Here is a 15498-nt window from a genome sequence, read left to right on the forward strand (position 1 = left end):
TTGCGTATGTGCCTGTGTTTGTGCATGCATGCGTACATATGTCTACTGTGTGAGTATGTGTCATACATATGATTACTGTGAATGTATGTGTGTGCGTGTGTATCTGTTTATGCACATGTGTGCATATGGAAGGGGTTAACATGACCCCTGGAGGCAAACATACGGAAAAAATTGGTCATCCTAGGCCCTACGGTTTTCAAGATATTTACAGAAAACTGTGTCTGCCCTACCCTCCTTTCGGGGGGTCCAGTCCAGCGTGGGGGCTACAGATCAAAACGAAAAACGATGGTTCCATGTTATCCATGTGGGGTTACATGCCCACCAAGTTTCGTGTACCCCGGTCTTCCAGTGTCCCGGGAATCCTTGACGGAAATTTGGACATGCGAAAAAGAGAAAAAAGAAAATAAAGAAAAAAAAACGAAACCTATATGACCGCCGCTTCGCTGCGCGGCGGTCATAATATATATCATCTATATATCATCTATATATCCAAAAAAATGCTTCATTGGAATTTGCCCACATTAAACTTTTAATTTAATATAAACAACTTCTGTATTGAGAGGAGTCAAAAATATACCAACATACTCAAACTGAATGTACTCGATATACTTAAAAGAAATATACTAAAATACTAAACGATTTCTATAGTTATTTTTCGAAATGACCGTCATAACTGTGTGATTTAAAAAAGTGTGCACGAAGTGAATCTCTGTGCAACCCTCTTTTTTGGTTTAGTTTTGGTCTATTTGGGAATGACCAGCAACACCTGACTGCAATAAAGCAACTGCTTAGCTACAGCAATGAAAAAAATCCTGGCACCGCCACTGTTTTTTTTCTCAACCGGTTGTAATTTTCACGGGTGTGTACCGATTTGACCTGCACAATAATCTTCTCTTGACAATTGTGATCTCATTGTATTAGATTGTGTGCTCAATTTAGTAAATCGTGCACACATTTTACTATATTGTGCGCACAATTGACTAAATCGTGTACACATTTTCTAAATTGTGCGCTCATTTTACAAAAATTAAATAAAAACGAGAGCAGTAGTAAAACAAGCACTATAGGCCTCCTACATTGTGCACACAATCTAATATGAGACCACAATTTAGTAAAATGAGCGCACAATTAACTAAAATGAGCATACAGTACATTCTCTCGATATACAAAAACATCTTGCAATGACACCTCCTGGGCTCCGTAAATAAGCCTACTGTGTCAACAATGTCTCAAAAACATAATGACTGAATGTAAGGTTTAATTTAAGTTAGTCTAATAAACAAACTAGGTTAGGCTACTGCCTCTTTAAGGACGGCCGTCCAAGAAAAGGGAGGTGTCTGAATTGAAGCTTCAAAGAACGTGGTAGACTGATTTCCTCGTGTTGACACCGTGTCAGACGCTTTCGGTTGTCGCTGCCTGCTCGTCTGACATTTGATAACCGAAGCCTACGTGCCCACCCAGCATTTAACTGAATTACAGGTACTTTCTACAACGAATAGCCTATAGCCTTCCGGCGGATAATGACTAGGTCTACTATTGAAAATCGAATTTAGTCTAGGCTACTATAAAATAAATCACTCATTCCGTCACCTATTGTCGATCAGACGAACGCAAATGTTATTTCTAGCCTAATAATTACCTGCAGCCTGTCTATCTTTCAAAAGATCATTATTCGTCATCTGCAGTATATTTTATATTTAATGTGCTTTTGCACACACGTTAATACTACCACAGATTTGTGTCTAAAGCAGGAGTTGTGCATTTCAACACATGTATTCATAAAAATGGAGACTTAGGGGGCAAAGGTTAATAGGCAAATAACACGCCCTATTATCACGATGGGGTCGTATAATTAACGTTACATCTTCAATGATGTTCAACAGTCATGCAATCTGACACAGCTGATGGCCTGGTGTAACATTTTAGGCATCAATTCAATTTTCCATCTGTACCATCTGTGTCAGTGTTTTTTCTGTTGCTTTTAATAAGAAAATCATTATAATGGCCATGTTTTTCTTTTTTCATATCTTTTAGGAGGAATCAAATGGCATCACCCTTTCGAAGCTTGATAGAAGATGAGAATAGATACAACAAGTCATTCCAACTGTTTCTGGAGCGTTCCTCTGAACATCAGTGCATGCAAGAATTCATCCACGGGGTTTTGCCTGAGATCTTTACAAAGTAATGTGCTGTGTATCTTAGCCTAATGCAGCAAAATGGAACTATCTTCAAATCAATTACACGGATGTCTGGCCTATTTGAAGGATAATTGAGGCTACCTGATTACATATTGGTCACCGCCGGTATGTCTTATACATGTGACTTGATGATGTGGAGTTACATACCACACTCCTCACATCTGCTTCTGTGGTCTCCTCTGACCCAGCTAGAGTGATTCGCCCGCCTATGTCTTCCAACAGGCCAGAGAACCATGGAAGCTTTCTAACATTGCCGGATCTCACTTCTGCCTGTATAATTTAACAGATATAGCACCTGCATTTGACCCCATTGTCATAGTCCAGATGAATATGGACATCAGGCCTGAGCCAAAGTCACTGTTTAGTTTCAGCAGTCAGATTCAGGGTCAGTGTCCAAGGGTCCTTGTCAGGCAGGGTCCAAGTCATATTATGTAAATCATATACAGCTGAATACCAAATAAACCCATGAAATAGACACAGCAATAGCAGTTCACTGGCTTCAGGAAGATCTTCCCATAGGACGCCTTATCTCTGCGCATTAGGGCTTTACACACCCCACTCTACTGCAGCCAGCGCTATAGACAGCATGTCTTGTTATACTACCAGTAATTACAGTCAATACATATTCTGTTGGTTGCCAAACTCTGACCCTTGGCAAGAAACCCTCAGCTGTTCATTTTTAGTTAGAATTAGGTTCAGAATGCTTTAAAGACGCATGTGTTATGTACACATATGTGATCTACACACATTTGGTCTGCTGCCAGATAAATATTATGATTTGGAGTCTATAGCAACTACATATTTGGAAAAGATCGATGGACATATACAGGAAAATAAAAGGGATTCATTCTTCCAGTCTGTTGGCTAGGCTACAAGTTGGAGGGATAGTCCTCCATTGCTGTCATTACTTATGTATGCTATGATATCAGCTTTGAACAAGTCCCTATTACAGTATATTATAATTAAAATGATCCCCTCTTCCCTCCAGAATTGGAAAAGGAAAAAGCAGTCTCAATGTCTTAGGTGTGGGCAGCGGAGCAGGTAAGTCCTGTTTATTTTTTATTTTACTATCGCTTGGAGAGCAAAGTCCAGATTTAAGAAGAGGGAATGTCACCAAATGTCTGTGCTCTACTAATTTCATCAGACATGCTTTAACATATGCCAGTGACTTCAATGAGAAGCTTACAAACATACTCACAGTATACCAACGATGTGTTGAAACCTCCACATATAACAAATGTGTTAAAAACCCTCCAGAGTTGCGTCACCTTAGCAACACAATCAAAAGGGCTCTTAGAAACTGTGGTACATTGTGATGGTTCAACCACTGGCACTCTGTTCTCTGATCCTGTGCTGAAGTTCGCAATGGTCTGTCAGACTGTAGGGTCTTAAGTTAGATCTCATTTGATGAATGCACCTGACAATCCAGTTCTAAAAATGTTTTCAGCACATGTTTCATAGTGTCTTATATCAGATAGAAATTTGGCATTAGGCCTTTAATTCAGGATTGATTGTACATAACTTTTAATTGCAATTGATGTTATAAGGGTTGCTCACTTAGGCCAGAAATAAAAATGTTCCTCTGGACATAAATATTCCCCATATATGACTTCCGTTTTGCTGATGCATTGAAAATGGCATCAACATTACGGTGGTCGATCCTCACTGCTTGATGTGCAGCTTTTAGCATCCAGGGATGTTTTACTGACGTTAGAGGTACAGTAATTCTGCCAGCTGATTTTATAGCCCTGCTGATGATGACTGTCTACAGGTCAGATGGACCTGCAGATGTTCTCTCAGATGCGTCTGAAGCTTCCGGGCATCACAGTAATCAACGAGGTGGTGGAGCCCAGTGGAGACATGCTCTTCAAGTACAAGGGTAATGAACAAAAGTAGACAGACTTTCTTTAAGACGGGTGCTTTTTGGCATAATGTTCAAGTTGATTGTCTTGTTTACATTGCTCTGCTTCTAATGGCTCCAAAGTAACTTGTTAACCAGGAAAATCCATATTTCTAGATTTATCCATTCATCTTTTTCTAATCATGTTTTTGATGTTTGTCAGTGTTGGTACAAAAAACACCCAACCTTGAGTATATAAACTTCACATGGAATAAGATGACTGCATCTGAATTCGAGAGCCACTGGAAAGAGAGCAAGCTGGACAAGAAGTTTGACTTCATTCACATGATACAGGTTGTATGATATGGTCTGCCGGATCAGTGACCTGTTGTGACAAGCACCCAGTAATGTGTATTTGTTTTGCTGAAGAGGTCTCTCATCTGCAGATGCTGTATTACGTCAAAGATCCTGAAGCAACTGTCTCATTCTTTAGGAGTTTACTGAGTGAGAATGGAAAGCTTGTGATCATTCTAGTGGCTGGTGGGTCATTCAGTTCACATTTCTATGCCACTGTACTGTGCGTTCTCAATGTCTTTGGAGAATATCATTGACTGATGTGGCTGATGGTGTGGTGATTACAGGCCAAAGCGGATGGGGAAGGCTCTGGAGGACGTACAGAGCCCAACTCTGCAACACCGAGATCAGTCAGTGCGTCACCACCGGGGATATCAAAACCTTCCTGGATACCAAGGGCGTTCCATACAAAAACTACGTGCTCCCATCCCAAATGGACATCACTGAGTGCTTCACGGAGGGTGATGAGAAGGGCCAGCTGCTACTGGACTTCCTGACCGAGGTCATTGACTTCAGTAAGAACGCCTCTCCAGAGCTCAGAGCAGGCGTGTTGGCTCTGCTGCGCCACCCTGACTGCAGCAAAGAGGAGGATGGGAAAGTCTTATTCAACAACAACCTTGAAGTGTTAGTCGTGGATCCCTAGAGGCTTGTTGAAACAAACATGCCCTCTACCCCTTTAGATGTCATAGACCAATTTCCAAATGTATCTTTTATAGTCATTTACACATCTATAGGGGAGGACTTTCATTTGCACACATCAGTCAATCGGACAAATGCTTTGATCATGATTACATATCACAGAAATGTTGTAAACAGGTTCATAGTGGTTACGCATTAGCTGACATCACTTGATAAACTCATATTTGACTGACACTTTTATGATTATTAGCTGCAGTCTTTTTAGGTCGAGGAGATTTGTTATTAACATAATCAAGAACCAGCCTCCAGATCACAAACGATTGTTTTATTTTTAAGCTTTTTATCTTGGCTTCTTGTCACATGCTTATCAAATTGTTGGGCCTTTATCAAATGATGGGTACAGGTTATACTTTTTGTTGGGTTAAAACTTACACAAAGAACACCTATGCCCAACTCAAACAAAAATAAATCTTTCACTGTAATGTCTGTTCATTTGTGTTGAAGTGCACTGAATGAAGAAAAGCCCCCTGTTTTAACTTGTTGTATGTATGGATTGTGATTGAATTGTCAGTGAGGTGTGTTCAAATCTGCAAACATTTGCAAACATGTTTCTGTTTGCCTTGAGTTTTTTTGGCGAACGTTTGCGAACAGTCACAAACAGTCACAAACAGTCTGAGGAGATAGTTCTCCGCGAACATACAGTGGAGCTGGACGTGGGCTGGACGAAGTGTTACCGTTACAAAGAGCTGTTTACACCAAATCCTTCAAATTTAACTGTTCAGAGAAAACATGTTCGCCAGGAATGTTCACCACTGAACACACCTCTGGTCTTTACTTCATTGGTGTTGAGTATTCATTACACATTTTAGCTTTGTCACATTGGTTATCAGTGTGACAGCACTGTGGGAGGCAGCATTTTAGATAAAGTACCACCCACATGTCATATAATCTGTGAACACATTGACTTTGTATACAGCAGTACATAGGTGCAAACTCTTTGCCCCACCTGCATTCTGCCAACACCTAACACTACTCTACCTTTGATTAGGTCTGACCCCTAGCCTGACTGACACCAAATCAATTCTCAAATGAAAATAAGTCTAACACTCTCTGTTCACTTTCAATTCCCAAGGGACATAACCAGTTGGTGAAATTAAACGTAAATTGTACATTAGGCTCTTACAGAATCCTTTTGGAAGAACAGCAAGTTCTTGTTATTTTAAATGCAGTTACTTGCTCAATTTCAAATGAAATACATGTCTGTACCGTTTAATACTGATGCCATCATTGCAGCCATTGGCTATGTGCAAAGTGGTGTCAACTGTCTAGGCTATCAGAGTGGAATGGCAGTGGGAAATATCTATCCGAAGTTTCTCCCAGAAGAGCATGCCCCTGTAAGTTCTCATATTTTTACCCCTACCAGTTTTTACCCCTACCTGATTTTACTCCAACCTTTTAGTTTTCATTGACATTTGTTCAAATATTTTCCTTCTGTGTGTGTAACATACCAGTAAATCATTACACAATGCTGCCCACAACCTACTGTGACCCTCTTCAACATGCTAAACTTGTTGACCTATGAACAGGTGCCTTGAAACAGTGTGGATACTTTGTGTAGCCTGTTATGTAATGAGGACACTCCCCCTACCACTTCATTTATATATAGGCTCTTTCCACCAGCGTGCACATTTCAATCCAGCAAAACCAAAGGTAAAGAACCCAATATTGTCTTAATTTTGCATTTAGTCAAAACTTTGCATATTTTGTATCACTAAGTAGATACTGGAGGTACTGAACAACTTTTGCCAGACACATGTTGAGAGAAAGCTGAAACAAACAGAACATTGCAGCATTGATTTCAATTTGTTCTCCACGTGTGGGATGTGTTTACCCCTCTAGAGGCGACTACTCATCACCACGCCACATAATCACTACTCATCATGGCAACCACAACAACCCAGGCTGGCTATGAAGGTGACTACGTGCAAAGATTTCAGTTCTTCCTCCAGCATTCGGGGGAGCACACGGTCATGCGAGAGTTCATGGACAAAGTTCTCCCTGGTGAATTTGTAAGGTGGGAAATGGCTTCGATGTGCAAACATTCTTCAGTGTAGTGCTTACAAATGTTGAATGTTCTCATACTGTACCTACATGGATTGTCCGAATTATGAATGTGCTCATGCTTAAGGTTTATCTATAAACATGAAGATCATGAAGTACCACACTCAGGAAATGCATGGATGGGGAGGGAGGAGTAAGATACTGAAATCTCAGACTCAAGTAACATTACTCTGTTGAAATATAACATAAGCATAATGTTTGGAAAGCAGACTTTGCCATATAATGCCATGATTTTCGCTCAGCAGCTCAGACTGCTCTTTTCCCCATTTATGACCTTCAATGCAAAAGAATGCAAGACAGTATTGTGAAATAGTATTTCTAGAATGCTATTTAATCTACACTTAACCATAATTAAATATATTCCAATGAAAGTGGCTTCAATTACATGTGTACAGGACTGTACGTCTCTGAAACTGTTTAAAAATAATACTGGTAACAGGTCAAAGTTCATTCATATCGCTTAATGTATTTTAAGAAAGTTCATGGGTTCTAATTTAAACTAATAAGAGATAATGGACGACACACAGGGTTCGGGTATTAGACGTTATTAGAAGGAAGGATACTGCAAGGGAGACTCCTGCCTAAAACACTTTATGAAGTGTAATGAAACTATATAATGAAACTGCTTTAAATGATATCGGTAAGGGTGTTTACAGTAAATTGTATGTGATGTGTGGAAGTGGCAAGCACATAGGATGACATACAATGCTTAAGACACATTTGGGACATTATTCTGGGGAAAAAATCAACAGGATTTTATGTGTTTTAGAATTGGAGAGGGGAAATCAGATCTGAACTTTCTTGGCGTTGGAAGTGGCCAAGGTAAGTTGACTCTGAGCAAAGTCCTTTTAGGCAAGTCCCTCCATTCGGCGGCCATATTGCAACGCTTTTTGGGCACTTATCGGGCATCTATTTCCGCAGAAATGTGCATGCGCAAGGCTTCACGACACCAATCTTGCTCCGAGATCATAACACATGATTGGCACGATGTCTTCACAACACACCACATTATTGGCTCAATGTATTCACAACACAGCAAATGATTGGCTCAATGCATTCACATGTCGACGTTTTGCCGAGGAAGGGGTGTGATATGCGTAGACAACTGCCATATCGGCGTTACAAACTAACCCCATGCATTTCTATGGAGGATTTTTTGAGTGCTGTGTCTCCTCATTAGAAAGTCTCTGCTCTGAGTCCCTTGTGCTCATTCCTTGTTATTTGTCTCCATCTGCTGCCCATTCCTGATCCCTCCACATTTTGTCCTGCTTGAATGGCAGCATTTGTCATGTTTATGGTTATGGTTATGGTTGTGTTTATGGTTATGGCTCTTAGCAAACAATAACAATAACTGATATCATCATTAAAATTAAAAGTTTAAAGTAAAATCGTATTGCCACAATTAAAGATAAACAGTATTGGACTACAAATTCTAAAATTTCCCTCGGGAGGAATAAAGTATCTATCTATCTATCTATCTATCTATCTATCTATCTATCTAATGCAACAGAATAACAATAGCAAACCATTATTATAACAGTAACAATAAACATACACAAACCATGACTGTATGGAGAATTAATTAGCTACAAGGTCTCAAAGACGATCACAGATGACTCTTGATGACTCTTAGTGGAAGGCAGACACAGAAGACACTCATCAGTGGACTGTAGTGGGCGAGAAGTGGAATAAAGATCGTACATAGAATTAAGATACAGTAACAAGGTGCAGATCCAGTAAGTGTCCTTTAGACCAGTGGTTTTCAAAGTGGGGGCCAGGGCCACGAGGGGGTGCCAGGGGGGCCTCAGCAAGTTGGAAGGAAAAATAAAAGCAACAAATAAATACATTTGAAAAATGTAAAATATACCTATTACTATGAGGGTTGTTATACAATGCCATTATAATAATTTGTCGCATATCTGAACATTATATTTTCCATGATAATGACTGGGAGTAATAGTAAAGTGATGGCTCTCTAGCAGAAAGCCCCAAATGCAATTTTTACACACTGCTCCATCGCGAAGTGCTTGTGGCTAAAATAATTATTAGGATTAGCTATGTATTTTTACATTTGCCGTAGTATTGTCGATGGGTTTAATAACACATCAAGGGGGTCCTTGGCCAGAACCTAGTAGTATTTGGGGGGCCTTGTCGTGGAAAAGTTTGGGAACCCCTGCTTTAGACCAAAGTGAGGAATCTGAATTTAATTCTGGATGCCATAGGAAGCCAAAGAAGAGTGACTAATAGAGCCAGCTAATTTATAAGCCAGCCAGTCCTGTTGGAAATGACCATGGGCTGCACAAAAAGTTGTGTGGCATATTGTCTAAGATAAGGTCTGATCCTCTGAATATTGTGCAGTACAAACAACATGACTTTGTGACTGAGGCTACATGCTCAGAGACATTTCATTGGTAATCAATTATGACACTTGAGTTATGCACAGTTTTAGCCAGAGTCATGAAGATCAGCTAAACTGGATGCTGATACTGTGTATTAAGAGCTAGATTAGCTGGGAATACCAGAGGCTCAGTTTTGGAGAGATTGAGCTGAGAAGGTGTTGAGCTTTCATCCAGACTGAAACTTCCCTGAGGCATGCAGAAATCCAAGCAGAAATAATGGAGTAATCTGGTGGGAAAGACAGGTAAAGTTGAGAGTTACCTAACAATGAAAGCCAAATCTATGGGAGAGAATGAGCACATTCGTAAAACCTGCTAATATGGCCTAGTTCAGAGATCAGATCAGAGAAATCAGAACTTTCAGAAGTCTAGTTCTATAGTTCTTCATATCAGCTGAATTGAGTGTACTTTTCTTGAGCAAAGGTACAACCCTTGCCTTTTTGACATCAATATTTAATTCAAATTATATATTGATATAAAATATTGTATGCAAAATCAATGTAAGTTGTATTCTGAATTACATACAACTATGAAGAATCAATGTCAACCTGTATTAGATACAGAATTGTGGTCAGCATCAAATCTTTATCACATACAGATGTGTGCAGAATACATTTTTTTAAAAAGTTTGTTTTCACCAGGTGAAATGGACTCTCACATGCTTGGTTTCCTGCAGTCCAAGTTTCCCAAGACTCCAATCAGCGCTCACATTGTGGAACCAAGCATCGCACTCATTGAAAACTTTAAAGGTGATACCGCTGCATGATCCCCACCGCCATCTCCAAGCTAAATATAAATGAGATTATTAACTAAGTCTATATGAGATTATTATTATTAGATTCTCCAAGTAAGTTGATGAAATTCAGCTGAAAACATTGAGTTACCAAATACTGTATGACTCCATCTTCCCTTGCAGCTTCAGTGGCTAAGGCCTCCAACCTCCAAAAGATTAAATTCACCTGGAATGCTTTATCATGCGCTGAATATGAGAAACAAGTTAAAGACACCAAAGACGCAAACAGATTTGACTTCATGAACATGATTCAGGTACAGTTGTTGTATTATGACAGTTGATGATTTATTCATACACCATCATACATCAGTGATATCAAACCGTGTGATATCAGACCGTGATATAGTGATGTGGGGATTAAAATGTCAACTATGTAAGAGACACACATTTTGTCCATGACAGGTCAACTTGTATGTTTATAACTCCTTCACCCTCTGCAGATGCTATACTACATGGATGATTATGTTGCTGTCATCAAGTTTTTCCACAGCCTGTTGAGAGAGAAGGGAAGACTCATGATCATTCATGAAGCAGGTAGACCACAAACAACCATGGCCCTCTCAGGTCAAACAACAAATCTTCATAATACAGTAATTTCCTGTGTATTAGCCGCATTGTGTATAAGCTACAAGACAGTGAAACAAAACCATATTACAGTAATACAGTATTAACTGCCCCTGTGTATTAACTTCATAGCTGAAGAAATTCAGCAAAATCAATGTATATGCCACGGCTAATAGTTGGGAAATTACGGTATCGGCCTGCTACTGCTGTGTTTATGCCGTATCACCCCACACTCACTCACCCTCTCACTGTCTCCCCCCACACACCCTCTCACTGTCTCCCCCCACACACCCTCTCACCCACACACCCTCTCACTGTCTCCCCCCACACACCCTCTCACCCACACACCCTCTCACTGTCTCACCCCACACACCCTCTCACTGTCTCCCCCCACACACCCTCTCACTGTCTTACCCCACACACCCTCTCACTGTCTCACCCCACACACCCTCAGTCTCACTGTCGTATCTTCACTCCTATTTAGCTGGCAGCAGTTGGGGTACTCTGTGGAGTACCTTCACAAAGGATCTCTGCACAAAGTCTGTTACCAAGTACATTTCTGACGCTGACATCAAAGGCGAGCTAGACAAGCTGGGTCTGAAGTATGAGGAGCACAGCATCCCCAACACCATGGACATCACCGAGTGCTTCGTCGAGGGCAGCAAACTGGGAGCGATGCTGCTGGACTTTATGACTGACCAGGATAGCTTTGAAAAGGCCTTCAGCCCAGAGATGAAAGCGAAGATTCTGGATATGCTCCGCAACAAGTGCTGCACAGAGAAGAATGGGCGTCTGCTGTTCGACTGCAGCCTGACCTGTTTGCTCATACATGCTTAACACTACTTACACTCTCTTTCCTGCTCTACCACATAATACTGTCAGTGCAGATGACAGACATGCATGTTATGTGTAGTTTCAGCATTATGCCACAATCTACATATATTTCTGTCATCTCTATACGTCTATTTCTTGTTTCAAAGGCTTTTAGATTTCTATATTTTTTAGTAATTCTTTAGGCGTGATGTGAAAAAAAATGTTTTGCTCTTTTAAAATATCTTCTTCCGGTAAATAGATGTACTGGTGTCCAGTACACAGTGCTGCAGTATTTTGCATCTACACCAGAAGATGGCGCTCTTGCCTGTTACACTCTAAATGAAGTATGGCGTCCACTTACGGGGAATGTGGCCAGCAGACCAGACACTGAATATGATACCTTACAAAAAATAGCATTTATATGATGCTCATCAGCAAATTGATAGCCTAATTAGCCGAGTTGCATGGTCAATCAGCTCAAATTATGCGACTGCTGTGAAAAGTCATTTTCAATTTGAGCATTAAAATATGGATTTGTACTGGAATTGTTGTGTAATTTCAGACTGATGACTACAGAGGATGCATAATAGGTTATCTTCATTTACATCGATGTGCTCTTGTCAACCCTAAACTGAACACAGGCACCAATAAATTCTTCCCAACTTTTGACAGCCTCAAGGGTGAGTCAGTATCCCTACTGAAATCTCCACGACGACTTCTGTCAGTCTTTTTCTCCCAAGCCATGTTAGGGGTTCATCTGAACCATGCCTTCTGCTATCAGAAAGTGACAGAGTATTTGTCACTGAGATAATAAGCCTCACGGCTATGGAGAAAACAGATGCGATGAAGACTCCATCTTTACAGTGTTACATTCCCCAAGGCTCGAGCTGCTTGGAACACCCTAATATAAACAAAACTCCACTGCACCACAGAGTTCACAGGCCCTTTATGTGCCAGTTCAACTGCAGCTTTAGGTGCTTAGAGGAGCTGACATGTTTTGAAAGCCTTAGTCGCATGAACCATGCAGATAAATTTGCTCTGGTTACTTGGGTAAACACCTCAACCAGGGACTTAAATAACTAGTTTCCTGTCCCTGTCTACAGCAGTGTCTGTCACTGACGCTGACTGCGAGAGAAAGACTACGTAAGTAAACAGCCAGCACAATTACTATATAGATTTGAATTGTGCTGAAGTCAGTTTTAGAGTGTGTATGCTTTGTGGATATGCACTCCATTTAAGTCCACACCACTTTCAGCCAAAACATAGAATATTCACCTGATTACAGAAGCCTCTTTAATGCAAACAAAACACAGAAAGATTTATGGACCCAATGAATGAATTATCATAAGTATTAGTTTAGCATATTTTGAATGGCACACTTCATCCATACATACTGTGATTGATAAAGTTCTACTTTCTTTCATTCTTCCATTCCATTCTCTTCATTCCTATACTCCTGTTTTCTTTTATTTTTAATTAAATATTATCCATCTCTCTTGCCTGGACAGTGCCTGAGCCGACAGCTCTAAGTCAAAGTTAGTACCTGCCGTTTTTCACGCTGCCCACACCTCACAGAAGGTGAATAAAAGCCTTTCCCATTAGGGGCGCGTTCAGCGCTCTCTTGCTCTCTCTCCCTGGCCTTCTGCCGCTATCAATCATAGCCTCTTATCACCTATCATGTCAGAGTGTAGACCTCTCCGAGACTTCAGCAGGACATAAACTCGCCCCTTTAATGTATCAAACAGGCTTTAATGGGCAGAAGCTGAAGCGTGACCTTGAAATATGGCCCTGATACAAAATCCCCTGAATGGCTGGTCTCTTCAGCATTTTCTTTATCTTCTACTTCATTCACTTCTTCTTTCGCTTATTCCTCTAGTCTTGGGGAGTAAGTACTTAAAACAATGGAACGCAGCTATTAAAAAAGACACTTAAAATATATTTGCATTCATCAGAGTTTTTCCTTGAAGTATTGCAAAACTGCTCAATGAGTATAACAGATTGACTAATCCATTTGAAAACAGACTCCCTTGATTCCAGAGCCAACAACTTTAATAATGGTTGTAGCTTAAGTGTTTTACTGAATGATAGCCAATGCTACTGTTTTACCACACTGATAATTAACTAAAGAAATCACAGAAGAATGATTTAATAGCATTGCCACCTGAAAATCTAAACCAGTACACAAATCTATATGTTTCAGATCAATGTGCGGATATGTGAATGTGTGGACATATGATATAGTGTAGTGCTAAGGCTATCTTTAACTGGTTTAATTACAGTGCTTTGATTGACACTCCAAACCTTTACCCTGTCTTCAAGCAGACAGTTTTAGGCCTAAATCACTCAGACAGTGAGTGACAAGTACAACTCTGTATTTGTCCACCTCCTCCCCAGTGATAGGCGTAACTAACTGTACATTTTGAAACAATGAGAGGTTTCTTCAACTGTAATGCAGTAGTAATGCAACTGTAAACAAGATGCATTAGGAAAATTGCTTGCATCAATTGGATGTGTAAAGCAGAGCCATTACATTGTCATGGACATTTGATAAGTGGCTTCTTGATCGTGGTTATCATTTACAGTAGTATATGGAAACGGTGGTAGGGATGCTCATTATGTTGAGCCTGATCAGGTATTGGGTTTAAATATAGTCCCCACCAATTGTTGTCTTGCCATCTCAGTTCTGTTAAAAATGAGAGAAATCATAATTTATTCTGAGGCTGACAAAGGCTTAAATCAATTATTCTGTTGCAAAGTAGACCAGTCATGGGGTTGAAATATGATGCCATCCACACAAAGTGAAAATCTAGATTAGCTTCACCTACTTCATTAATCTCATCCAATCCATGGGAGCCACTCAATTCAAGATGTATGCACTCGTCTGATTAGATGTGGGAGATTAGAAGAGATGGCAGTGATTTACGGTCTGTTAATGATATTATTATGGGTTATAAACGTATTACACATGCCACATATTTAATCTCTAGCAATGAAAAGAAGCCATTATGGAAATTCTATTAATTGCCCCGATTCATGGCTTGATCCATGACTTGGAATTGAATACGCCTCTAAAAAAATAATCAAATCTTATTTTTGGTTCTACTTTGGCCCGGATGAATCCTCCACTTTTTGTCAAGAGATGCCGTTGCAACCCTCAGCAAAAAAAAAAATAAAAAAAAAATGAGAGAAAGAAATGAAAGCAATGAGTGATGAATTTGAGCTAAGTTAATTAGAGAGAACAACACGCTAAACTCTCCAGGCAAACCTGCCTCTGTGTCTTCTTAATTAGGAGTGATGTCAGATGTTCACTATGTCAATACTGAAGGCCAGAGGGTTTCTTTAATCATGCTTTATGAATCACGACCCAGAAAATGCCAACGTGATTCTAATCATTTATTGATATACTGTACAGGTATCAATCATCCAATAGTTTCCTCAAGCTGAAGGAGGTTTCCGAAGTGTCAGCACTGTTGTCATTTCATTTTTAACTGCCAATATTTTTGCAGGCGCTTCATTTGTTTAATAGGTAGAATTCAAAAAGGGGGCAGATGGCATTTAAATACTAATTATACTGGGGGAATATCTGTCCAAAGAGAACAGCGCATGAAACCTGGAGTCCTGATTCCATGCAGTGGATAGAAGGATAGCTTATATTTTATTAAAGAAGTTATGTTTTAACTTTGGTAATATTAAAAATCCATTCCCGGCGCAGATCCATTCAGTGGATGTTAAATCTTTTTCTCTCTCGTGGGAGAGTGTTCAATTGTGCATGCAAAATGA

The 15498-nt window shown here is 40.0% G+C and overlaps 2 protein-coding genes across 2 annotated transcripts; both read left to right on the plus strand.

Moving 5' to 3' along the window:
* The first annotated feature begins 1373 nt into the window (after nucleotides 1-1373).
* Nucleotides 1374-5513, plus strand: LOC143100422 (histamine N-methyltransferase-like). The gene is made up of 7 exons (XM_076263586.1): nucleotides 1374-1479; nucleotides 2035-2181; nucleotides 3187-3239; nucleotides 3970-4077; nucleotides 4262-4392; nucleotides 4485-4578; nucleotides 4680-5513. The coding sequence occupies exons 2-7, from the start codon at nucleotides 2045-2047 to the stop codon at nucleotides 5033-5035; spliced, it is 879 nt and encodes a 292-aa protein (XP_076119701.1). The 5' UTR covers nucleotides 1374-1479; nucleotides 2035-2044; the 3' UTR covers nucleotides 5036-5513.
* Nucleotides 5514-6947: 1434 nt separating this feature from the next.
* LOC143099674 (histamine N-methyltransferase-like) lies at nucleotides 6948-11858 on the plus strand. The gene is made up of 6 exons (XM_076262590.1): nucleotides 6948-7105; nucleotides 7922-7974; nucleotides 10190-10297; nucleotides 10465-10595; nucleotides 10782-10875; nucleotides 11390-11858. Exons 1-6 carry the CDS (start codon nucleotides 6972-6974, stop codon nucleotides 11740-11742), a joined length of 873 nt encoding a protein of 290 aa, XP_076118705.1. The 5' UTR covers nucleotides 6948-6971; the 3' UTR covers nucleotides 11743-11858.
* The last annotated feature ends 3640 nt before the right edge of the window (nucleotides 11859-15498 follow it).

Source organism: Alosa pseudoharengus, unplaced genomic scaffold (genome assembly GCF_046254945.1).
Source record: "Alosa pseudoharengus isolate Yale_2024_CS ecotype anadromous, Long Island Sound unplaced genomic scaffold, YU_APseudo_1.1 YU_APseudo_1.1_scf_3, whole genome shotgun sequence".
NCBI lineage: Eukaryota > Metazoa > Chordata > Actinopteri > Clupeiformes > Clupeidae > Alosa > Alosa pseudoharengus.

Coding starts and splice junctions, on each gene's coding strand:
- LOC143099674 (XM_076262590.1), top strand. CDS start 6,972: ATGGCAACCACAACAACCCAGGCTGGCTATGAAGGTGACTACGTGCAA. Junction 7,106..7,921: donor CTCCCTGGTGAATTTGTAAG/GTGGGAAATGGC, acceptor TATGTGTTTTAG/AATTGGAGAGGGGAAATCAG. Junction 10,876..11,389: donor CATGATCATTCATGAAGCAG/GTAGACCACAAA, acceptor ACTCCTATTTAG/CTGGCAGCAGTTGGGGTACT.
- LOC143100422 (XM_076263586.1), top strand. CDS start 2,045: ATGGCATCACCCTTTCGAAGCTTGATAGAAGATGAGAATAGATACAAC. Junction 4,078..4,261: donor CATGCTCTTCAAGTACAAGG/GTAATGAACAAA, acceptor GATGTTTGTCAG/TGTTGGTACAAAAAACACCC. Junction 4,579..4,679: donor TGTGATCATTCTAGTGGCTG/GTGGGTCATTCA, acceptor TGGTGATTACAG/GCCAAAGCGGATGGGGAAGG.